The sequence below is a fragment of the Bicyclus anynana genome, chromosome 20 (assembly GCF_947172395.1).
Source record: "Bicyclus anynana chromosome 20, ilBicAnyn1.1, whole genome shotgun sequence".
Lineage (NCBI taxonomy): Eukaryota > Metazoa > Arthropoda > Insecta > Lepidoptera > Nymphalidae > Bicyclus > Bicyclus anynana.
This window is the reverse complement of record NC_069102.1, coordinates 3,668,088-3,693,493: the sequence shown is the minus strand read 5'-3', so window position 1 is coordinate 3,693,493 and position 25,406 is coordinate 3,668,088. Positions and strand designations below refer to the sequence as shown.

General features: G+C 38.0%; 1 protein-coding gene across 1 annotated transcript; it reads left to right on the top strand.

Moving 5' to 3' along the window:
- Positions 1 to 170: 170 nt before the first annotated feature.
- On the top strand, positions 171 to 25,196 carry LOC112044098 (atrial natriuretic peptide receptor 1). Its single transcript, XM_052887801.1, has 19 exons — positions 171 to 339; positions 658 to 777; positions 2,844 to 2,953; positions 4,611 to 4,799; positions 5,199 to 5,334; positions 6,098 to 6,189; positions 6,801 to 6,945; positions 7,843 to 7,930; positions 8,847 to 8,991; positions 12,099 to 12,260; positions 13,269 to 13,445; positions 17,756 to 17,912; positions 20,002 to 20,160; positions 20,629 to 20,806; positions 21,973 to 22,131; positions 22,776 to 22,968; positions 23,462 to 23,614; positions 23,887 to 24,007; positions 24,290 to 25,196. Exons 1-19 carry the CDS (start codon positions 225 to 227, stop codon positions 24,559 to 24,561), a joined length of 2,871 nt encoding a protein of 956 aa, XP_052743761.1. The 5' UTR covers positions 171 to 224; the 3' UTR covers positions 24,562 to 25,196.
- Positions 25,197 to 25,406: the final 210 nt, after the last annotated feature.

The following is a 25,406-nucleotide window of genomic DNA, read 5'->3' as shown; positions in this document are numbered from 1 at the left end:
AGGGCAAGTACCCCACGCTGACGCGCATGTCGTACTGCCAGTGCCGCCTGCCGCGCGTCTTCACCAGCGTGTTCGAGCGCTTCGGCTGGACGCACGTCGCTCTGCTGTTGGACAAGTCGGATCTGTTCTCGCTTACCGTTGGTAACTATGCATGCAGATAATAACATTTGCCTTAGCCGCAAACGTTGGTCAACGACAAGGGCAAGTACCCCACGCTGACGCGCATGTCGTACTGCCAGTGCCGCCTGCCGCGCGTCTTCACCAGCGTGTTCGAGCGCTTCGGCTGGACGCACGTCGCTCTGCTGTTGGACAAGTCGGATCTGTTCTCGCTTACCGTTGGTAACTATGCATGCAAATAATAACATTTGTCTTTGAATCAAACGCGCGTTGACAGTATAGAGTAGTGCACGCGATTTACGCGCGTATTTTGAATTCGCGCGATGCTTGTGGACGCGATGTATTGATGTCTAGTACTTTGACAACGCGCGTATGAATTCGCGCGATACGACTCGCGACGAATTCGCCCATTCTGGACAAGGACTTAGCCGCAAACGTTGTTCAATATTTATATATTAGCACTTATTAAAATATAATTCTTCCAAAAGTTAGTAATGTGTAATATTAGTACATATATAATGATATATTTTATCTTATTAGGTAAAAGCCTAGAGTGGGGTCTGCGGAAGGAAGGCATTCTCAAAGCAGTTCGTGAGCTGGACGGCAATGAAAGCGAGTCCTGCGAAGCGCTGCTTAAGGATGTCAGCATGTATGCCAGAGGTAATAAAACTGAAATCAATTAAAATGTACTAGCGGACGCCCGCGACTTCGTCCGCCCTTAGACCTCCATAATCCGGCCCTATCGCAAATATATATTATATAAATATAATATAAACTACCTCCCTGCCAAAATTTATCTTTGTAAATCAAGAGGTCTTCGAGATTTCGTAATGAATGACCTTTCGCATTTATATATCAGGATGTAGGTATTCCACCGTACTATCATAACCTAATATGCATTGATACTTAAAAATATATTTGTATAACAAGCTAATGACGTGCTCTAAAAACAAGTATATTGAATAATAAATTAAAGTAGTGTTAGAATAAAACTTGTGCGTCTTCCAAATAAGTCCGCTTCCATCTCAGCTTTCATTCAAGATGATTAAAAAAACAAGGGTCACAGAGGACGCCTGTGTCAGCTAGTTTAGAAATAAATTGATGAAAACGTATCTATCTATTTCATTGTATTATAATAAATCCTCTTTAGTATTCCTACTTGAAACAATTTAGTTAAATTTACAATTAAGTTCATTGTTTACCTGAAGTAAGGTACGCTAAATTGAATTGTCTTGTAACCATTGTTTACAAGTCGCTTTTCAAAAGATAGACTGAGTTTTTGAATTTAATAATTTTGCTTCCAAACAGAACCTAGCTAACCAACAAATCCGAGTGTGCGTTAATTTAGGTTTTAAACGCTAACCTCTTGGAAATACATTTTTAATTTTAGCTCTACTAACGCAATACATTTTGTAAAATATAAAATCAGTTGAACATTAGACGGAGATCGGTAAACAGGATTTTCTTTACACCTTCTACTACACACGGCAAAAGGCAAAAGGTAAAAGGCAAAAGGACGACGGTAGGGTAGGGTTAGGGAAGAAGTAAATTAATAAAAGTCGAAGCTTGACTGGATTCACGAGTCGCTTATATAGGGTGCTCGTAAGTATTTCCCATAACTTCAAGGTTTTGACAAATCCACTTATAGGAGCCGTACTGCAGACTAACTTTTGTTTTTCAACTAAAAAAAACATTTTATGTTTTCATACAACGTAATTCAAATAATTCCGGTTTCCATGTGACACATCTATCGTTGCATTTTTATCAATGAATAAGTTTGGCTACGTCATTACTATATGGATGCTTTTAAGGGACTCATTTTAAGATTTGCAAAAGAAATATTATTTACTCCGAAAATATTCATTTTAGAACACATGTTCCTTGAACATTTTAAATAAATTTTTGTTAAAGAAACTATGACTAGACTTATGGGAAATACTCCCGAGCATCCTATATATAGAAGTTTATAAGTATTTAACGCAAAAACTACTGGACCATAATGTACATAAAACGTCTAAGGAAAAATCAAGAGCATTGGAAGCAAAGTTCAAAGTCAGCCCGCTCACTGGGTCGGCTATAATTTGATATGTTTGACGTGTAATAACTTTCATTCTTTAGTAGACAAGCCAATGTATTTGTTGTATTTTGATGAATCTTATAGTAATGGAATTACATAAATAATGTAATTACATAAATAATATGCCTTAATTCTCTGCGTGTGTAGGTATATGCAGAGAATTAAGAAAATTCTCTGGTATGCAGTTTCCTCACGATGTTTTTCCTTCACCGTTTGAGACGCGTGATATTTAATTTCTTAAAATGCACACAACTAAAAAGTTGGAGATGCATGCCACGGACCGAATTCGAACCCACACGTTCCGGTATCGGAAGCAGAGCTCGTGTCCACTGGACTATCATGGTTCTGCTATAATAATTATTACTCGTATAATTTTATTACCTTTATTAGAATTTAAGCTATCGTGAGTGTTATTCATATTAATTGATTATGAACAACGGCTAAAACTCACGTGTATACAACGTTGGAGTATGCCAGACTAGTTTCGAACGGGGCCCTTAGTCATGAGGTGGTTCTTGCAATGCCGTGTTTCTTAATCAATTAATATTTTATTTTTCCAATATCAATTTTTAACAAACTTTAAGAAACCCGCGTGATGTAATTTAGGTGCCTAGTTGCTTTTGTCGAGTAATACCAGTTTCTCCCGCAGTGGTAATACTAAGCGTCCGTGGATCTTTGGTGCGGGAGTTCCTCCTCGCAGCACACTCGCTCGGCATGACTCGTGGAGACTGGGCGTTTCTGGATGTTGAGATATTCCAGGTTTGTGTCCTCCTAGTACATAAACCACAAGTTTTAGACGGAATTTAGTTCTCTATCCTTGTAACTAAAATATTTGACAAACTTGCTTTGAAACTTCTTGACGCCAAAAGCCTCAATAGCTCAACAGTAAAGGTGCCGGACACACGCCAAGAGGACATGGGTTTGAAGCCCGGCTGCTGGACTAGTGTCGTACCCACTCCTTACATAGATTTTCCGACCTTGAGTAAATATATAGTGTTTGAATAAATGGCAAATATTTTTTTTAATAAAAAAAACTTGACGAAATGTGATGAAACGTATTTAATTTTCTATGATGACTTTCTATAATCGGGATCTGTTAAAAATTCATTTTTTAATTTTGATTTTTAATTTAATGTTGCTTAGTGTTGCTACCAACATTTTTTTCCATAAAAACAAAATTTGCCAGAAATTTATTTAAATATTGTCATGTTTATTTTTTCATTGAAAAAGAATACAACAAGAATAATTCCTTTCTCTTCCAATTAAGTGTCAATAGTAGGGCCTAGGATTCAATTTTCAGTCCACATAGTTTATTTAGAAGTTATCATAACTTTACCTCACTTGGGATGCCCGCGGAGCAAATAATTTCATTTGCTTGCTTTCCTGTAGGGATGACCCACATTATTAATGAACGAGTTTTTGATGACTTTCATTCCATACCTTAGAGACCAGTTACTATTTCCGTTATACGTTCTATTATTGTGTCGAAAATAAACCATAACTTGTCCTAACTTTTCTATTTATTTTTAATTTTATTTTTTCCCTGTAGTTCGTCGTCTTGTCTTAGCCGATTCAGCAACAGCGACTGTGACTTATGTACCCTTTTTTTGCGCGTAATGGAGCATAGATGGAATCCTGGAGCAGACAGGATAAGTTAGGCAGTGATCCTAGTTTTAAACACACATAGGACTAATGTGCATGTTTTAACTCTAAATCCTTTAGCCTGCAGGAGGAAGAACTGTGTCTTGGCATGGTCTGTCAGGGTCATGGTTGATCGCGAGAAGCTCTTACGAGGTTTTACTGCGAGTATCGCTCAAGCTGCCGACCGGCGATCCCTTAAACGAGTTTGTGGACATATAATAGAGGCTACGATTTTGTCAAGGATTAGGTATTTGTTTATCTTAAAGGGATGAAAAGGCTGCTCAAAATGACTGGGACAAGGATTCCGATGCTTTACTTATTTTTTTATTTAGCTTTGGTTATATTTATTTACAGACAATATGTAGGCTGATTTTTATAAAGATTATTTGTTTATATCAAAGGGTGGTTACTGGGCTGAGACTGGATGGGCAGTCGGGGACGATAGAGACGCGGTCGCGAGAGCCGCTTACGAGGCTTTACTGAGGGTCTCGCTCAAGCTTCCGACCGGCGATCGCTTTGATGAGTTTACAGACAATACATACCTAGGCTGAATTTGATAAAGATTATTTAATTTTGTTTATATCCAAGGGTGGTTACTGGGGTGAGATGGGATGTGTAGCTGGGGACGATAGAGACGTGGGCGCGAGAGCCGCTTACGAGGCTTTACTGAGAATCTCGCTCAAGCTGCCGACTGGCAATCGCTTTGATGAGCTTACAGACAATACATACCTAGGCCAAATTTGATAAAGATTATTTAATTTTGTTTATACCAAAGGGTGGTTACTGGGGTGAGACGGGATGGGCAGCCGGGGACGACCGGGACGCGGCTGCGAGAGCCGCTTACGAGGCTTTACTGAGGGTCTCGCTCAAGCTGCCGACCGGGGATCGCTTTGACGAATTTGCGGATACTGTAAGGATGCGCGCCAAGCAGCAATATAACTACACGTTCTCGGACGGAGAAGAGGTAACTAAATAACCATAAATCGAGTATTTTTTAACTTTATGTTGAAAGCAACAAAAACGCTTCACAGGAAACCTGCGACAAGCGTAATTTTGAACAAAGAAACTTTCATGAAAAATTTGCATTTTCTTTAGCTTTTAATTGTAATAATGTGTACCTACACATAATATGTAAAGTCACTAATTAGCAAATGTAGTTTTTTACTAACAATAAACCTATATGTATTTCATCCAGAAAAAATGTGCTTTTGTAGACCAGCAAAACTGCCGGTAAAACTTAATAACAATATTTTATTTTGATTTATACAATAATAGATTGTTAACGTAATTTTTTGTAAGAACAAAGCATTAAGCGTAGAATTTAATAAAAAAATATATTATAGCATTGCTTTATTATCGATAGGTGAACTTCTTCATCGGCGCATTCTACGATGGTGTATATTTATTGGGCATGGCGCTAAACGAGACCTTGACCGAAGGAGGCGACATTAGGAACGGACGAAACATCACTAGCCGCATGTGGGGACGAGATTTTCACGGTAACTATGATCATCTAAACATAATTCATGTGTTGATTAATATCTAGACATATATAAAAGCGATTAGGTCACTCATCACGAAGTATCGAAAAACACTTTCGAGTCGAGTAGTAGTTTAGGAGTCGTCCGCTAAGATCGGATTTTGTGACAGGGCCAGAATAAGGAGGTCTAAGGGTGGACGAAGTCGCGGACACTAGTATAATATAGAGATTTATTATATAACTTCCTCGTTAGTCAAATGGTTATCATATATGGTCTTGGATCATAAGGTACTGGATTGGATAAGAAATTGTCAGTAGCAGCTTGACTTCCCAAACTTGGCGGTGTCACATTCCCATGCGGAGAGCACGTTAAGGCAGGCGTCCACAGATCCTTATCGTTCGCATCGGACATCGCATCAAACGGATTTTAGCATTCTTTGTATAGGAAGTCATACAATTGCAGTGCGTCCACTGATCCGCATCGAACAGATTTTATCTACCGTAAAATAAAAAATCCATCAATCAACCAATCATCATTGATATGATGCGTCCGATACGTATGTTGCGGATCTGTGGACGCCTGCCTAAGGTTGAAAGTGATTTTCAGATGTTAATGATAATGACCGAAACCAACCGGCTATACAAAGTTAACCATGATCACCTTGTACGACAGCGTGGTGGGTTTGTGGTCTAAGTTTAATCTTTTATACCGAAAGAAGTACTATATTGGTGGTAGTATCGTTCAAATTGGTTGATGATGATATAATTGTTTTCATTGTTAGGCATCACCGGCCATGTGCGTATTGATTCGGTCGGCGATCGCGATGCTGACTACGCCATCTTTGATTTGGATCCTGTCACAGGAAAATTTGAGGTGAGAAAACGTTTTTAAATAAAAAAAGTACTATGACGCAATTTGAGGCAAACACAGACAAAAACTGAAGGCAATACATATTAACGTTATGAATCGTCCCTCAATATCATGTACTAACAGTTTAAGTGATTCGAAAGAGGTATTTAAAATGCATTTTGTGCCTGTAACAGTTTTTAGGGTTCCGTAATCCACAAGGAACCCTTGTAGTTTCGCCATGTCCATCCGTCTGTTCGCGGTTTAGCGCAGAGACTATTAATACTACACAGCTGTAAATTAGCATAATTATGTACATAAAAATGTGAACGAAGTCGTAAAATATAAGCTTGATAAATATTTTTTTAATCTCTCCTACATGTAAAGTGGGGATGATTTTGAAATGAATGAACAACAAATATAAAAAACAACAGAAAAAATAAATATTTAAATTAGACTCTCGTACAACAAACGTGATTTTTTTCCATTTTCATAGATGGTACAGAACCCGACGTGCGGGAGTCGAGCCGCACTTGACCGATTTGTTTTACAAAAAGGAACTAAGTTTCTCACAAAAATTATTATAAGTCTATTTATACGGTTGAATTTTGAATCCTAGCCTAGCCTTTTTTCCCTAGGTTGTGGCTTTCTACCACGGCCTGAACAGCAGCTATAAAGCTGTCCCGGGGAAGGCGATCCACTGGCCGGGGGGCAAGCGCGGTCCACCCCCGGATAAGCCGCGTTGTGGTTTCCTTGGAACGGACCCCATGTGTCAAGGAGGTAGATTAAAAATATTATATTCATTTGTATCTATAGCAAACCAACCTTCGAGACCCTTCGAAAATCACTATTAAAGATAAAAATTCAAAGGTGTCTGGTGAAGGTTTACCATTTTTTGGCTAACTGAGGAGATAATTTCTCCACATTATCCCAAAAATTATACTACAAATACGTCAACAATGGTCAAGTATGATTGGTGGACTTTTCAGACTTGATATCCTTCACCAAACTTCTTGGGCTCTACGGTATTTATTGTACCTATAGTAGGTAGTAACTTTTGGTAAACTCCCTCCTCCCAACTTGTATCAATAACGAGGTTATTAGAAGTTGTTACTAACTTACTGTTTTTTTACTGTTGCTTAATTAATAGTTATACAACATAACAGCCACAATGTCTTACGAATTGCGTTGTACATTGCCTCGTTCCGACGCTCAGAAATTTTCATTACCTAGTAACCCTACCAGAATCAAGAATTTTCGTAAATAAAAAAGTTGAGCATCTCATCAATATAAAGCTACTCACGAAAAACTTGTTTAGTAAATAATTGTAAAAATGCTCCACGGATCCTGGGCTAAGGGGTTGACATACTTTTGGCTCGAAGACCATTACAATTTTCAATTAAACTTTTGTTCTATTCACCTAGTTTACCTTTGCTTATCAAAGGGACGCTTAAAAGATCAAACCGTAATCATAGGATTTTAAAATCCTTTGTGATATAATTTAGGGACCTTGTTTTTGAATCGGTCCATACCATTACCGTTTCATACCTTTGCCAACCTTGAAAACTCTTAATGGTATTACAAAATTCACTTAATATCCCATTTCGTACAATATTACGGGACAAAAAGCTATAGAGAAGAGTGCGGGGTGTAAATTGAAATTTATCATTTCACGCTGCTCAGAGGCGCAGGCCGTTTTGATATATTGCTTTATTGGGCTGGCTGTTTTCCTCACTTTGGCGGTGACTGCCGGATGCGTTGCCTACAAGTAAGTATCTGATGTTTGTATTAAGGTTCAAATTACTCTTATAGGTTGTGGAGGAAAAAAACATGTTTGTATCTATACTTAGTAGACTGAACTTTTTTTAAAATTATTCTTTATGTAAGATCTCTTTTATTCTTTTAATCTTTTTAACACAAAAATGGAACCGACTTCAAAGACGTTTAGTTATTTTGATTTTATCAAACAAAAAATAATGTTGAAAGAAAACAAAAAAAAAGAATTTTCAAAGTTGGTTAATAAATGATGAAGTTAAGAGGTAACAAACATTACGTTAGAGGTAAAAAGACATACTTTTTCCTTCTTTCTAATAATAACATAATTCAACCTATACCTACCTCAACTGGTGACAGAAGAGCGGGCTCAAATTTTGCGCAAAGGATCAGCCTGGCTGTCCAACGCTGACATGCAACCAGTATTCTTCCCATCATTCCACGGCATGATTTGTATAGTAAATAGGACAAGTTAAGCTTACGTTTCCTATTGTATGCTTACTTACCAATAAAAATATTAAATTTTCGATTCTATGAGCAAACCGTAGTCCGCTCACACATCATAATATTGACAATAAAGTAGATTAAGGTTTCTTAAGTTGTCAGGGTACGACTTACGCCGTAGTTAGACTTTCTGTGATGACAAAAAGTGCGTTTTAAAATACATTTAAAATATTTAGATTATTTTAAAATAAATTATATTCGTAATTTTCAAAGGCTAATTAATACCAAAATGTAACACAATAGTTTTAGAACCTAAACACTGGTTTGGAAAATAATTTATTTTTTTTAAATTCCTAGACATTTCAATTTTCAGACATGTGCCCTTTTCGAAATTGTATTAATGTTCAACCAAATTTAATATCAATAGAAGTTTGATGATAATATAAGTGATATTACCGATGTGCCAGGCAAGTGCGTATAGAGGCTGAGCTGAACAATACGGCGTGGCGGGTGCGACCCGAAGAAGTGCTGGTGGAGGTGGGCACCGGCCTCGGTGCCAGCCCTGCGCTGCACAGCATCAACGAAGTACTCAAAGTGAGTATACAACACGGCGTGGTGGGCGCGGCTCTAGGCTGTAGAAAGTGAAGGGAGCACGGGCTTGGAGCAAGTCGATGTCGCTAGCTCCTAGGCAACAACACCCTTGTAAAAAGAGAGATGCCTGGCATCATTATCATCATATCAGCTTATGGACATCCACTGCAGAACCTAGGCCTTTTATAGGGGCTTCAAAACATCACGATCCTGAGCCGCCTGCATCCATCGTAAAACCTGCGACTCGCTTGATGTCGTCAGTCCACCTGGTGGGGGGTCGACTAACACTGCTCTTTTCTAGTGCGGGGTCGCCGTTCCAGTACATTGAGACCACAATGTCCATCGGCTCTTCGAACTGAACCCTGAAACATAACAATCGACATAGTGAGGATTGTGCTGTACGCGATCTTTGCTTGAAAAATTTCAAACATAATATAACTTTGTCGTTAATTGTGCAAACATGAGAAGACGACTCAGTAAAATAATGCTTGTTTCTTATCATGAAAAAATCCCCTCGCCAGAATCTATACTATATATATAATATTATAAAGCTGAAGAGTTTGTTTGTTTGAACGCGCTAATCTCAAGAACTTCTGGTCCGATTTGAAAATTTCTATCAGTGTTAAATAGCCCATTTATCGAGGAAGGCTATATGCTATATATTATTATGTAGTATTCTTACGGGAATAGGAACTACGCGGGTGAAATCACGCTGTGTCAGTTAGTTATACCAATATTACAATTATGGACTTTTATTTTTCGGGGAAGTCTTAAACAATTACTCATTTTTCATTCGAATTCAGATCAAAGAAAATGAAATCCATCAACAATGTTTTGTTAACATTTATAAAGCTCGACTTCGATGCGTCGTTAATTAATTTGGCGTAATTATTGTTAACAGTAATTAAGGTAATTGACTCGAATACGCCGTAAACAGTGTTTTTATTGTTTTTCGTCAATTAACCGGTCCGGCTTCAGCGGGTTGCGATGAAAAATGGCTTTTATTTTGCTAAAAGTATTGTATTTCAGTTTGTATACTCTCATTTTTAATTAATAAGGAAAATGCTTTATAGAATGTTTTCCGTTTCATAAATCCAGTAAATATTATTAGGAAACAGATAAAGTATCTTGTTTAGATTTAGGGAGGATAATGGAATAGTTAATTATAAAATACTAGCAACGTTTGCGACTTTGTCTACGAGAAAGTCAATGTAAGATCATTTTTTTTTAATTTTATTGTTTTACATTAGGTACAACATTTGAACAATAGTCACTAGTAAATAGTTCCATACAAACTTTCAACCTCTTCTAATAAAAGGGGGTGTCCCTTTTATACACAACAAAAAGTATCTTGTGTTCTGCTTGATAATAATTATGAATCCAAATTGTCCAAGTTTCATTTGAATTAATTCAGTGAAATAATAACAGACAGACAGATAGACAAAAATAAAAAGAAATTATATAAATCAGTTATTTTAAACTGTAAACATTTTTTTATGTCTTCAACGTGCAGAACTAGTCCGGTTACAGTTTTATTTTATTAGACTAGCGGATCCGGACTTTGAAAACTGCGGAATGCTTCATGCAAACTCCACCCAATCCACCCCCCCCCCCATTTTAGGGAAGTAGGGGGTTAGAAAGACACAAAAAATTGCCTATGTTACTCTCCATCCTTTCAACTATCTCCACTTAAAAAATCACGTCAATCCGTCGCTCCGTTTTGCCGTGAAAGACGGAAAAACAAACAGACAGACAGACACACACACTTTCACATTTATAATATTAGTATAGATCCGCTCGAGCGCCGTTCCTTTCTTTTCTTTTTGGTGATCCCTATCGTTTAATACCTTGAAATTAATTTCACCGTCAAATTCATCTTATAAATGAACTTCTTCATAACGTCTGGTCATTTGTATCTACGCAGTACTTATATGTTCTGTCCCCGTCACAAAAGGTAAAACTGGTTGAAAATGCCTAAAGGCATTCAGTTTCACCTTTGTACAATTTTCTTTTGTGAAATTAAAATGTAAAACAAACAAACAACAAAGGTTTGTTTTTACCAGACGTTCTTGGCGACCTTTTTGGTGCAGTTGGAACTGCTTTCCATTTTAGCCAATAGGTCCGGTATTTAAACTAGTAGGTAAATTTAGGATTTTATATTTTATAATTTATATGCCTTAGAGTTTTAGACTTTAATCTTGGCTATCTACCTACCGGTAAAGGCAAATTGACAAGCGATGTTGCGTAATACCAAAGAGCGAGTAGCTCTTTTAGCTCGTATCATATCAGATTTATCAGTTGACATCATCAGATATAGCAGTCAACACAAAACAGAAAATGTTAAAGCTAACGCTTAATAGTCGTGGCAGTCAATGAGTCAAGGGATAATTTTTGTGGTTGCATAAATAAACGCACTAGGGATAAAAGTAAGCCTGTTTTGAGTTTAAATCAGTAGTTTAGTCTCTCTGTATCTCCCTAATGTGGATGCTCTTTTATGACTTAGGCACCTTGGCTGTGATAAGTCATTGGCCGCGGTCGCAATAGCTTAGGTTAATCTGCAGTCAGATTTTGGCCAATATTCATGTTTCTTTTCACTCACGCACATACCACGCAACGCGAAAACTATACGTAAGTTGATCGATCAATCGTGCCGATGTTCATATGATTTCTTTAGACTTTAGTTAACTTGCGTTAACTAAGATCGTTGCGGCTACAGAAAGAGAATCGACGTGCCACGTGGCTACAGGCCCAGGTTGTGGCTGCCTTATTTGCTCCATCACAATACTATGTACTAGCGGACGCCCGCCCTAAGATTTCTTTAATCCCGCCCTTACCAGTATCGCTGGAAAAATTGAGTAACTTCTTCCGTTTTCCCAACATTTCCTTTGACTGCTCTGCTCCTATTGATTGTAGCGTGCTGAAAAATATACTATAACCTGCCCAGGAGTATGAAGAATAATTGCACCAAGTTTCGTTAAAATCCGTCTAGTAGTTTTTGTTTCTATAACGAATATACAGACAGACAGACATAATACTGATTGCATTTTTGCCATCAATATCGATCACTAATCACCCCCTGATAGAAGATAGAAGAAGATTAATAATTTGCTTGGACTGTTTGCAACCAGCTGTCTCTAGGTTGGAGCGCTCGCAGCTCTGGTTCTCTGGGCACGCCGGTGACCCTGACCCCCTTCACAGTCGGCCTGTACAAGGGCAACCGCGTCGCTGTCAAGAAGATACACAGGAAGAAATTGGATTTCAACAAAAAGCTGTTATGGGAGATAAAGCAGGTTTGTTCATATTTTTACATGAATACCCAAAAAAAAGTATTCAAGTTTAACGTTCGAGTATGACCAACATTTTCAAGGTTTTATGACCCTTGCTTTAGTTATTAAACTGTAATATACTAGTTATAGTTTGTCCGCTTTTTTTGATACAAAAATTTCATCATCATCATCATTAGCCGATGGACGTCCACTGCTGGACATAGGCCTTTTGCATGGACTTCCTAACAAAATGGTCTCGAGCCGCCTGCGTCCAGCGGCTCTCTGCAACCCGCTTGATGTCTTCGGTCCACCTAGTGGGGGGTCCAACACTGCGCTTTCCGGTGCGGGGTTGCTATTCCAGCACCTTGGGACCCTAACCTCCATCGGATCTTCGAGCCTGCCCATTGCCACTTCAGCTCTCGCTGAGCTATGTCAGTGACTTTGGTTCGTCTGCGGGTCTTCTCATTTCTGATTCGATCACGCAGAGAAACTCCAAGCATAGCTCGCTTCATCGCCCGCTGAGTGACTTTGAGCCTTCTAAATTCCATAGTTAGAGACCAAGTCTCTAAACACAAAAATGTATTTATTTGTTAATCCAGGGAAATATGTCTCAATTCCAAATTCCAGTCAAATCGGTTTAGTACTTAAGGCGTGAAAGTGTAACAAATATTCACAGTTACACTACCATCAAGTTTATAATATTAATGTGATGATGTGATAGTTACGAATGAAGTTAAAAGTTTTGCCTTAGAAGAGGCAAATTCTTCGAGGACTAAAGTTTGACTAATTGCAATTGCTCACAATTATTAGTTAAACTGGGACGGAGAAAAGCATCCATATCCAAATCCAAAGCCCTACGCGATCAAGTAGGGCTGTAGTAAAGCTGAGAAACCTTCGCCAGTGGTTCAATAAAAGCACTCCGTCGCTATTTAGAGATACTGTATCCAGGATTCAAGTTACAGAATGATCACCGATCTTCGTTAGATGTAGCACTTTAAGAAGAAGATTAATTTATTAAATTGTTTGTCGTAGGCACGCAACGTGTCCCACGAGAACACCGCTCGGTTTATCGGAGCTTGCGTGGACTGTCCCCTCATGTTCATCCTGACGGAGTATTGCCCCAAGGGTTCGCTGAAGGACGTGCTAGCCAACGAGGAGTTGCAGCTGGACTGGAACTTTAGAACTTCGCTGGTCCATGATATTGTGCAGGTAGGTGCATGTTTAGTAAACCATTAAGAAAGATCAGAATCAAATATTTATAAATCGCCTTAGCCGTTAAAAGATAAACTGATAAACAGGCAAAAGAAAATTTTATAATTATTCAAAACTCCTTAATGTATCTACAGTAACTTCCGTGCAAGCAAATATAGAAGATAAGTTAATTCTACATTTAGCAAGTTTTACCACGTTTTGATAAGTGTCGAATTTTTTATCAAATACTTATCAATGAGCCAGACAACCGTTGGTAGAAATTAATATTAAAATTGCATGTTACGAGTAGTTGAAGTTTCACAATGTTTACCAAATATGAGTATTACACATGTAATAAGGGTCATCGTCTATTAATAGAGGGAGAATCTCCAATTTTGAATTTGGTAAAACTGACAAAGTTTCTGTAAGACATAGTGTGACTTGACGGGTAGCAACGACAGTGACTGTAGCATTATTTTGTGGTAGAGGAAACACCTCGTGCAGGTCCCAGGACTTGTGACCTTGAGAGTAGGTTTAAAGGATCCTTTCAGAATGCATTAACACTCACCTTCCCTGCCCGACATGTTCTCCATGCCCACACTAAACTATTTATGATAAACGATAATTACAAAACAAAACATTATCAATTATTACAACACAAAACATTAAAGCACTTACTTACACTTACGCGACTGGCAGCGTGACGGTATCTACGCTGCCTAACAAACAACTGCGCTTAAGTCATCCCTCCATCCATCCCCAAATACCCTCTTACCTACTAATACTGATACCTCCCCTCTAAAATAACATAAATAATGCATGTTAATACCACCTGTAATCGACGAACTTTTAACATTAGGTAGATAACTGGTGTGGACAGCTTGGAAACTTGCATTTAACTCCTTATTGGACGTTACTGATATCAGCGGACCTCTCAGTTGAAGCTTATGCCTGTCACTCCGAAGATACGACATGTTAAGCTTTGTATCGACCTTTAGAGGATTAAAGTCTTAAACTATTAAACTAAAGCTGGAAACATGTGACATATTTCCATATAAGTACTTTGTTAACTATGAAACAATTTTGTCCTAGTACAAAAGCCCAGTGAGTATGAACTCTGACTTCGATTCGGAGGGTGTAGGTTTGAATCCAGTCTGGAATTCAGCATGTCTACCAATCCCCATTGGGCAAGCGTTTTCTATTAGCCAGAGCCCTCTCAATCTAAGAGAAGAACCGTGCTCAACAGTGAGCCGAATATGGGTTGTTAATGATGATGATGAAAAATTTTGTAGAGCAACAACCCGTGGTTGCCGGACCTTTGTCTTAGAAAAGCAGAAATTTTGACATCCCAAGATCCTACCATATATGTAATGAAAAGTCCAAAGTATCAATGCATCCTTTACAAGTAAATAATTAAAAAAACAAAAAACCCGACTGCCTAACCTGCTCGCACCTAGTCTTCTAGTTTACTGAAAACTTATTAGAACAAAGAAAGGTCACTATTTCACGAAGCTCGTGATGCGGCCTGTATCATTATTATGTATATATATACATAATAATGTATCTCAGTGTGCAAATCGAACAATAAGACACTAGATCGATTTTCGTCATATTTTCGTTTTTGTGATCATCCAACATAGTTATTTCTACGAAATGACCTTGACTACGCCATTTTACATCAAGTAGCAATGATGTTTTGTTTTAACATTCATCTAACATGAATATTTAAACAAAATTACCGTAAATAACAGTTTTTAGTAAAAATAAGGTTAATACTTACTACTTCCACTACTATACTAATGTAAGTTTACTTAAAATGACGATAATTATAAAATTTCGTTGAAAAAGCAATGTTAGATATTTTCAAAAACGAAAATACGATGAAAAATGATATAGTGACTGATTATTATTTATGAATAGTACACCGAAATACATAATAACCCTACTGAATAAATAATCTTTTGAGTACTCATGGTTACAATTAAGATAAATTTTCATTTTAATTAAGATTAGAAATTGTTTTTTTCTTATGTAATATCAACTGAAGATTGTTGTAATTAATTTGAGTAGCTTTGTTTTTATCATTGTCATTGTTAATTAGGATACGATGGGGCTGACATGTTATTTATAATAAAAGTCTCTTACAACTTATAGATAAATAAAAATACTGAAGCCACATGAGCTAGCCACTGGCCTTACGAGCCAATTGAATATAATACACATTCAATTACCAAGTATTTGTAATAGCTAAATAAACATGTTTGTACAAGATGATTGGCAGCAAATCTCTGTTTAGTATTTGTTATCAAAATAACCATGAACTTCGCGTTAATCCGTTCCAATCGCGCTCAAGGCTGGATTACATTGATTTTGTTGTTTGCTTATTCCTTTTTTCTCAGTCAACTTGGAAAATTGAAAATCCCAAGTTGATTTGAGGTGCTTAGTAATATATCACTAATAATAGTAATAATCAGTAGTACTAATAGTAGTAATAACAGTAGTATCAGTAATAGTCACTCCCATGATATGCGGGCGACGGGGGGAAAGACAGAGCAGCGTCGTACGTGCGGGGTAATGAGGTGCATCAGTGTTGATGAGTTCATGAGTTTTTCATTCATCGCTACACGCCCCCCGGCCCGCGCGGACCATCGGTAGTGTTACGAACAAAGTTGCCAAGCTATAGTATTTTAAGGTCAAAAATTGTTCATTATCGTTCCACTAGATTGAAAAGAATTTATCATATAAATATTTTTTTGACATTACGAGCTAAAACGCTGTCGGCCATGATTTTTACTACAACAAAAGCTAACCGAACTCAGGAGCTCTGTGTTAGAAACAGATGCATTACCGATTGTGCAGAAGAGGTACCTACTCGTAGTAAGGAACGTCTGAACGTTAGGGATTAGTTGCGAATTTCAGCGGTTGTGCTCTATGTCGTTTCGTGATTTTTAAGGTCAATTTTTACCACAAAAAAGCTAACCGAACCCAAGAGATCTGTGTTGTAAACAGAAGCATTACTGACTGTGCCAGAGGGGTCATAAGAAATGTCTGTACGTTAGGAAAACGTGAATTTAGGGATTACTTGCGAATTTCAGAGGTTATTACTTTATCTCATTCCGTAACCTTCGAGTTAATTATACCATGAAAAGCTAATAGAACCCAGGAGCTCTGTGTTAGAAACATAAGCATTACCGACTGTGCAGGAAAGGTACTAAGGAATGTCTGAACGATAGGGAAACGTGAATTTAGGGATTAGTTGCGAATTTCAGCGGTTGTTACTTTATCTCGTTTCGTGACCTTTGTGGTAATCCTTTTCGAATCAACAGACCGCCGACGCTCGGGTACCAATTATCTTTATGTTTTGGATTAATTGTTTACTTAGTATTTCCAGACTTAGTTTTGTTACTGCCTCCATTCAATCTATCTGCTTCCTTTTTAGTAATTATCTATACTAATATTATAAAGAGGTAATGTTTGTGAAGTTGTAGGTGGTAATCTCTGTATCTACTTTACCGATTTTGAATTTTTTTGTACCATTATTTGTGAGTGTGAAAATGAAAGCCCAATTTTAGTGCTTCGGTTTCTCTAAATTAAATTTACTTTATTAATTAATTAAAATTAGGTAAATCTTTACCAGATATTTTTATTTTATTTTCCAGTCTGTCATTTTGCTAACTAGGTTATTTTGGTCTAAATATTATAAAGCCTTGATTATCGTAAAATAGAAAACATTTGTCGTAATTGGTTGTTTTTATTATTTTTATTTAAGTAAATATTAATATGATGACATGTTTGTCTAGAAATCATTTATTGATAATATTCTTTAAATTAAATCCCAATTTTATTCCTACAACTTTTGTACGTTAGCTATGTTTTTACCCGACTACGGCGAAGCCAAAAGGAAGGGTAATGATTTTGGCAGTCTCTGTTTTTATGTATGCGTGTATGTTCCACCGTAGCGCCTAAACTATTGAATCGATTTAACTGAATGAGGTGTCAAAAGATTCGTAATAATTTACATATGTTTATAGTACAGTCTGGCAAGTTAGTTAGTGGTAGATGACACTCCTATGATATGCAGGCGACGGGGGGAAAGACTGCGCGGGTGTGAAGTCGTGCGTGCGGGGAAGTGAGGTGCATCAGTCGCGGGTTTTTCATTCATCGCTACACGCCCCGCGGCCCGCGCGGACCATCGGGAGTCTTACTTACGAAGTTACCTATATTAAGAATCTGGCCTATATTTCCTTCAAGAATTTTATAATGAATAATCATTTCCTATTTATTTCTATACCACATCAGCTTGAAATTAATAATCTTCTGTCTCTTAGGGCATGTGCTATTTACATAGCGGGTTAGGAGCGCATGGGAAGCTGCGTTCCTCGAACTGCCTCATCGATGGACGCTTTGTGTTGAAGATATCCGACTACGGACTGAACACCCTCTGCACGCCCACTGACTTGATTAAGGACGACGCCTACTATTTCAGTAATTATCCTAAATGTGTTTGTTCTTTAGTAGCAATTAGCTCAAGCTGTACGGTTAGCTATTTGAAAAGGTTTCGATGTTACATTTCCCTGATTCAGTTGAAATTGTCCGAGAAAATTAACAAATTCGACGAATTGTTATTTGGTAGCCTACTTAATAACGATTTTTGCTTTTAATATATTTTTTTCTAAACAGACTCCCAATAAACATTAATTTACGAGGATGTCAGTCAGAAGCCGGATTTATATTTGTCTGACGTGTCGTGTCGTGATACGTCAGAACAGAATCATATTATCGCCGCGTTGCAACGACTTGTGGTACGGACGGCTTCAGTGTGCTCGTGGCGTTCGAGCCGTCCACATCTCATGGGATAGGCGGGAAGAGTGACTTGAGTGGAAAAGGGGAATGTTAGATATCTGTCAAAGGCGCCGTTAACCCTACACACATCGTTCACAAGTGCGTGACGTCACTCAAGGTCATTCTCTGCCATTCTAGGGTCTTATTTTGGTTACAGTTTGATTTATTAATTAAGTTGTCCTGAAAAATGTGAATCATAAGCTTTGTTCGACATTAGTTTTGTGTCTCTGCTAAAAATCGGTATGATACAATTTGTATAGTAACATTTACACATAGGTGTTGTGACATGTCGTGATAGCTTCTGATGCGTTGCATACAAAATGTATGAAACCGATTCTGTTCTGATGCGCCAAAATATATACGGTCGAATTGAGAAACCTCCTCCTTTTTTTGAAGTCGGTTAAAAACACGACACGACACGTCAGCTAAATGAAAATTCACCTTTACTCTTACTTGATCAAAATTGGTCGACCTCGACCTATAAAAACAAAATATTTATTTCCTAAAACTAGAATCTTTTATTTTGTGAAGTTGGTCAAAAGTAAGGATCAATTTCAAAACACAATTCCATTTCACAAAGTTAGTTTAGCTCTCGAATTATCCATGCTTCTATCAAAAATGGCAGTGGATAGTTTGTTTAGCGATCAACCCAACGATAAAATCTTTGGATCAACCAATATCGGGAGGATAATTTACTGAAGATGAAAAAGTGGTTTTCTAAACGATAGCTTAGGTACAACTTTGTTTTTTAGAGAGTATTATTATTGGACTGAAAGCCACATAAACAGATATACCACATTTTATTGAGGTTCAAACTTTTTTTTTATTCCTTTACAAGTTAGCCCTTGACTACAATCTCATCTCATGGTAAGTGATGATGCATTCTAAGATGGAAGCGTGCTAAGTTATTATCCCTATTAAGGGAATGACAGATCTTAATCACGTGACCTGTCGATAGCAAATGTCATTTCTATACATTTTTCTAGTTTTCGAAGCGTTTGCGATCGTAGAAAGAGAATCGACGTGCAGTACAGCGTGTAGTACAGGGGCTGCGCTTATATTATTAGAAACGTTGATGCAAAACGTCTGAAAAAAAATGAAAAAAACTGGATGTCGACAGCATAGGGTTGCCATTTTTCACGACGTCTTGCGGTTCTGTGGTAGAAACGGAATAGAGGAACTAGATTGTAAAGTTCCTGTAAACACTCTCCAAAGTATATACAAAAGCATCGATCGTAGATCGTTAGATGGGCCCCGAAGCGTCGCGGAATTGTCATTGGTTTCACAAATACTTACGAATGAAAAGTAACAACTTTCTCATTATTCGTCGACTTGTGTTTTTACACTTCCAAAATGATCACAAAGGCATAATTATGGGACTAAACAAGAAAAAAAGCAGTAAAATATTTTTTTTAAGTCACAGCATGCGCTTGTTTCATACTAAGTTAAGATGTGCCTGCACGTCTTTGAGTAATGACGTTCTTTAGTATGTAGGGGCCCATGTAACGATTTATATCGATGGGTAAAAGTATATCCAGTTTTATTCTATATCGAACTTATTTCTAAACAAGGATTGAGATTTTAACCTCAGATTTCTTTAAAGTTAAGTCAACTTTAAACAGTAGTGATTAGGTCCTCTTTACTTTGAACAAGTTTAAATCTTAATCCATGTTTATGAATATGGGGTATGTGTTTTTAGGGTTCTTAGAATACTGTAAATCTTTTTGTATAGAACTCCTATGGACTGCTCCTGAGTTGGTAGCAGGCAGCGTCTACCCTGGTGTGGTGTCGTCCCTTAAAGGCGATGTCTATAGTTTTGGCATCATTCTTGAGGAGATTGTATTACGTGCTGGACCGTTTCATCATTATACTCCTGCTATGACGAATAAAGGTAAGTGCAACATAACAACTATTTCTTGTTTTGTTAAGTTAGGCCTTGATTTATTTAAATTAATTAATTCATTTTTATTATTATTTTACATAATCTATTTTCAAAAAACCCACGCCCACGTTGCGCTATGGGTGTTGTATGGGTGTATTGGGTAGTTTTTTTTATTCTTTACAAGTTAGCTCTTGATTACAATCTCACCTGATGGTAAGTGATGATGCAATCTAAGATGGAATCGGGCTAACTTGTCAGGAGGAGGATGAAATCCACACCCCTTTCGGTCTCTACACGACGTCGTACCGGAACGCTAAATCGCTTGGCGGTACGTCTTTGTCGGTAGGGTGATAACTAGCCACGACCAAAGCCTCCCACCAGCCACAGGGTAGTGACCCTGCTTTGTGCTAAGACGATTATGGATTCGATTCTCTCAACTGGAAAATAAATATAAGTTGAAAATAACTTCCCCAATAGAAATAGTGACTCGTGTATGTGCGCGCGAATCTCCACCATTTCGCCCAGTTGTGGGACTCGGAGAAGTGGGCACAGCGGGCGGCGCGGCGGCTGAACTGCTGGAGCTGGCGGCGCGGTGCTGGGCTGATGCAGCTGACGACAGACCCTCGTTTGACACCATCAACGCTAACTATATTAAGTAAGTTCACGGTATAATATCATCATCCTTATCGTGATCGTCATTAACACCGTCTTTGCCATCGCTATCGTCATCGTCATCGTCATCGTCATCGTCATCGTCATCGTCATCGTCACCGTCACCGTCATCGTCACCGTCACCGTCATCGTCATCGTCATAGTCATCGTCATCGTCATCGTCATCGTCATCGTCATCGTCATCGTCATCGTCATCGCCATCGTCATCGTCATCGTCATCGTCATATTCATCGTCATCGTCATCGTCATCGTCATCGTCATCATCATCGTCATCATCTTCGTTATCACTTAAGCCAATGGACGTACACTTTAGGACATAGACCTTTTAAAGGGACTTCTAAACACCACGGTCCTGAACCGCCTGCATCCAGTGACTCCATGCGACTCGTTTAATGTCATCAGTGCACCTGTTCGACTAACAACGCGTTTGCTGGTGTGTGGTCACTTTGAGGCCCTATAATTGTTACGAGTATTTCATCATACCAAGGTACTGGAATGACGACCCCGCACTAGTAAGCACAGTTTGGTCGACCCACCCACCAGGTGGACTGACGACATCAAGCGAGTCGCAGGGATTCGCTGGATGCAGGTGGCTCAGTATCGTGATGTTTGGAAGTCCCTACAAAAGGCCTATGTCCTGCAGTGGACGTCCATCGGCTGATATGATGATGATGATGATGATTTCATCATCAAACAACCTTCAAACAAGAGCAACGCTGCTTGGCAGCAGAATAGTATGACGGTTGTCACAAAGCATATTTTTCGACGAATGCCATGCAAGTTAAGCAATAATGTAGAAGAGGTCTCCCGCCATCGACGTTTCTAAAATATGTTGAATTTTAAATAAAAAAATGTTGGTTGGCACGTGTTATTTGCTATTCTAAACGTAAACAACGCGAGGGAGCTAGCTATCCGCTAATCCGCGCCTCGTGTATGTACGGATGTTTACATTCACTTTTACTGGAATGAAAATTATAAAATTATTATTCTCAAATCAAATCGAATAATTTACTTTGTCATACATTTTGGCTTTTAAACCGACTTCCAGAAAAAAAATCTATTATCCGCCGTATACTATGTATCGGGAACATTCATCGCATTCAATCAATTAAACGTCTTTCGGCGTTAGATCCGTTAGGTATGATAAAGGTATATTTGCAGAGGGTATTGCGATAATTTGATGGACGACTTGCTGCGGCGCATGGAGCAGTATGCAAACAACCTTGAGTCACTCGTCGAAGAGAAGACGGAGCAGTTGTCTTTAGAGAAAAAGCGATCAGAGGAATTGCTGTATCAGGTCTTGCCAAGGTAACTATAATATAATATATATAATCTTATCTCTTTTAACTTATCCACACGTTAATGCTTTTTATTTATAAGCAAGCGCTTGGCTCCAAGGTTGACAGTATGCGATGATGTAACCGATGGTGGAACGCGCTTGCCTAGAACATGGTTGTTCGCTTTTGACAAATCAAAAAATGTAGGTGGTAGGGTAAACGGACGCCGGGCATTTCATAACTTCGAAATGTGGATTAGGAATGAAGAGCCAAAACGCTTCGTACGCGTCCAAGAGACATCAACTACGTATGGATGCAGACCTCTACTATGCCTCGCAGTTGGTACGCTATGTTAAAGGTGAAGAAGGAGCTAGATCAAAAAGATCCTGGGCGCATTCCGAAATAGATCCTGTAGAAAAACGACAGACAGGCAATTTTACAGCGATACTTACTATAGTATAGTAATGTATAATGTAAAAGAGCAATGGTTGAGTTCATTGTCGGCCAATCTCATTGGTAGAGTCCGAACCATTGGTAGAGTCAGTCACTACAAACAAACCAGCCGTTTCAAAAGTCATTGTAAAGTACTGGAATTAAATGAATTCTGAATTTTGAATTTTACGAGTATTAACCGATACAAAATAGATCAGGAGTAATGTTCACACCATTCACCAGGCCAGTGGCTGAACAACTAATGGCAGGCGAAGTGGTTCAGCCGGAAAGCTTCGAGTGTGTGACGGTGTACTTCAGTGACATCGTGGGCTTCACCGAGCTATGCGCTGCCTCCACTCCCATGCAAGTGGTCGACCTTCTCAACGACTTGTATAGTACTTTCGACAGGATTATCGGATTTTATGACGTTTACAAGGTAGGCATTTAGATTTTTTTTAATCATCTGATTTACTAACCCACTACTGCTCAGGGATATAAAACATTTGTTATTTTTTGTTGAAAATTAACAGAACTTATGGAGCGGGATAAATCGTTACAACAGAAGAATAAATAGAAATATAGTCCACGTGCAACAAAATTTTGAGAAAGGTGTATTATTTTTGCATAGCAAAATTGCAGTTCTTAGAACATAAAAACAAAACCCTAACATAGGGTCTTGGCTTTATGACGATAACTTACTAAGTGTGCTACTATCGATTATATTCTTCCTTCCCATTGTAACGATTATTATGAGCAGGTTTATTTTTCCTTGACTACGCTGTTTTGTAGAAAATTTACATAAGCTAGTTTTTTTATTATTGTTTGGCAAATCTTTGTTAATAATTACGACGGTGGCGATTTAAGATAATCGTATATCAACATTAATTTTGGTCACAATGATTTTTAAATTAAAATATTTCGTAATGAAGGTGGAGACAATTGGAGATGCATACATGGTGGTATCGGGGTTACCAGAACGTAACGGCGATTTGCATGCCAGGGAGATTTGCCTGATGGCGCTAGCTGTGGTGGAGGCTGTACGTACTTTTGTGGTCAGGCATCGTCCGACTCATCGGCTCGAGGTTAGTAGAAGCTTATACATTATACAGCAATGTCAAAGCAGTGTAAATACTGAAGAATCTGATTTAACCAAGGTTGTCTATTAGGGCCACTACTTTTTAAAGTTTATATTAATGACAACAATGTAAAATTTAAAGAAAAATTACTAATATATTTTTATATGATGTTTTTGTGTTGGATTTTTTTTTGGAAGTTAAAACATACTTTTCACGTTAAAAATAAACATACGCAATTTGTTTGATAGAAAATAAAATTATTATATTTACACTACTAGGTGCGTGTGGGCGTCCACTCTGGGCCTGTGTGCGCGGGAGTTGTCGGAGTGAAGATGCCACACTACTGTCTGTTCGGAGACACTGTGAACACAGCCAGCAGGATGGAGTCTACTGGACACCGTAAGACCTGACGCTACACTATATAAAAAAGACTATTAATAATGATAGAAAAATTCGTATTTAACAAATTAATTTCCATGCCGAGATAGCCACACCGTGAGTAAACCTGCATACCCGTGAATTTTCTGCGTGTGTGAAGTATGCCAATCTACTTTGGGCCAGCATGGTGGACGATTAGTCTAACCTCTGTCTGAGGAAAATCATGCTCAATAGAGTCAAATACTGGTTTTTAATGATGATGTCAGTGAAATACAAAATGTTTCACATTGAATTCCTTTCCAGCTCTGAGAATTCATCTAAGCGAGAATACGCGAGCTCTTTTGGATCAATGGGGGACTTTCGTGGTGGAGAGGCGGGGAGAAGTGGAACTAAAAGGTCGTGGCCGCATGCTGACGCATTGGCTGCTCCATTGTTCGGAGCCCGAAGCACTTCCTATGGCTCAGAGTCCGCAACCAGCTCCGCAATATCCGATACTCTTCCCGGCTATACCACAGTCCACTATGACAATACACACGCCGTATTTAGTTGTGGAACCGCCCATTTTGGCTGCGTAAAATATCACTATCTATTGTATAAACACGTCACAATTAGATAATTTATATATATAAATACTGGCTGAACAGAATAACTGTATCCATATATCGCCTTTAGACTACTACTCGTATTTTGTTTATTTTAAACGCAATTTCATCATACTATCATCGATCATGTGTTTATGCCAAATACCGATAGTAAATTAAAGTCAAAGTCATTAAACGAAAATGCAAAACTTTTAGAAACATTTTAGAAACTATTAAACGAAATTATGATTGAAATACGAAAATAAGAGAAATATGTTCCAAACGATATCTAACAAAAAAATTAAATAAAGTAAAATCACAGGATAAACTTATTCTAGATCCTAAAGAAACTGGCTTTTTATCTTCCAAGAATATTACAACATCAAGCTTTTTATAGATTGCATTAAGTTACATAGCTCATTTACTTGTTGTAGCGCCTTAAGGCAGCGTTAATTAAAAATCTAACGACACGCTTTGAAATAAGATAGTTAGAAACAACGATAAAATCTGCATTTTGCAGCCTGCGAGCAGGAATGCTATCAATTAATCACTAGAAAGCAACGTTTAGTATTCCGGCTTCGGTTGTAAAGATGGAAAGGTTTGTTGGGTAAATATATCGTTGTTTGATTTATATAAAAATTTATATATCCATGGGCACAAATAACTAAATGATATGTTCCCATAATGTATTATAGTCAGGGATTCGTAGAACATTTTGTACTACTGATTACTATGTAGTAAATTCTTCGTAAGTCGCTTCATCTCGATAATGACGATCAACTTTTTTTCATTAAAATAAAAAAGTAGTAATCAGTTTTAAAAAATGTTCTACGGACCCC

Bases quoted from the DNA above. Each gene is read 5' to 3' on its own strand.
- LOC112044098 (XM_052887801.1), top strand. From the start codon at position 225: ATGTCGTACTGCCAGTGCCGCCTGCCGCGCGTCTTCACCAGCGTGTTC. The intron at 2,954-4,610 runs GTTTGTGTCCTC...TTTATACCAAAG, and splicing joins TGGATGTTGAGATATTCCAG to GGTGGTTACTGGGGTGAGAC. The intron at 7,931-8,846 runs GTAAGTATCTGA...CCGATGTGCCAG, and splicing joins GCCGGATGCGTTGCCTACAA to GCAAGTGCGTATAGAGGCTG.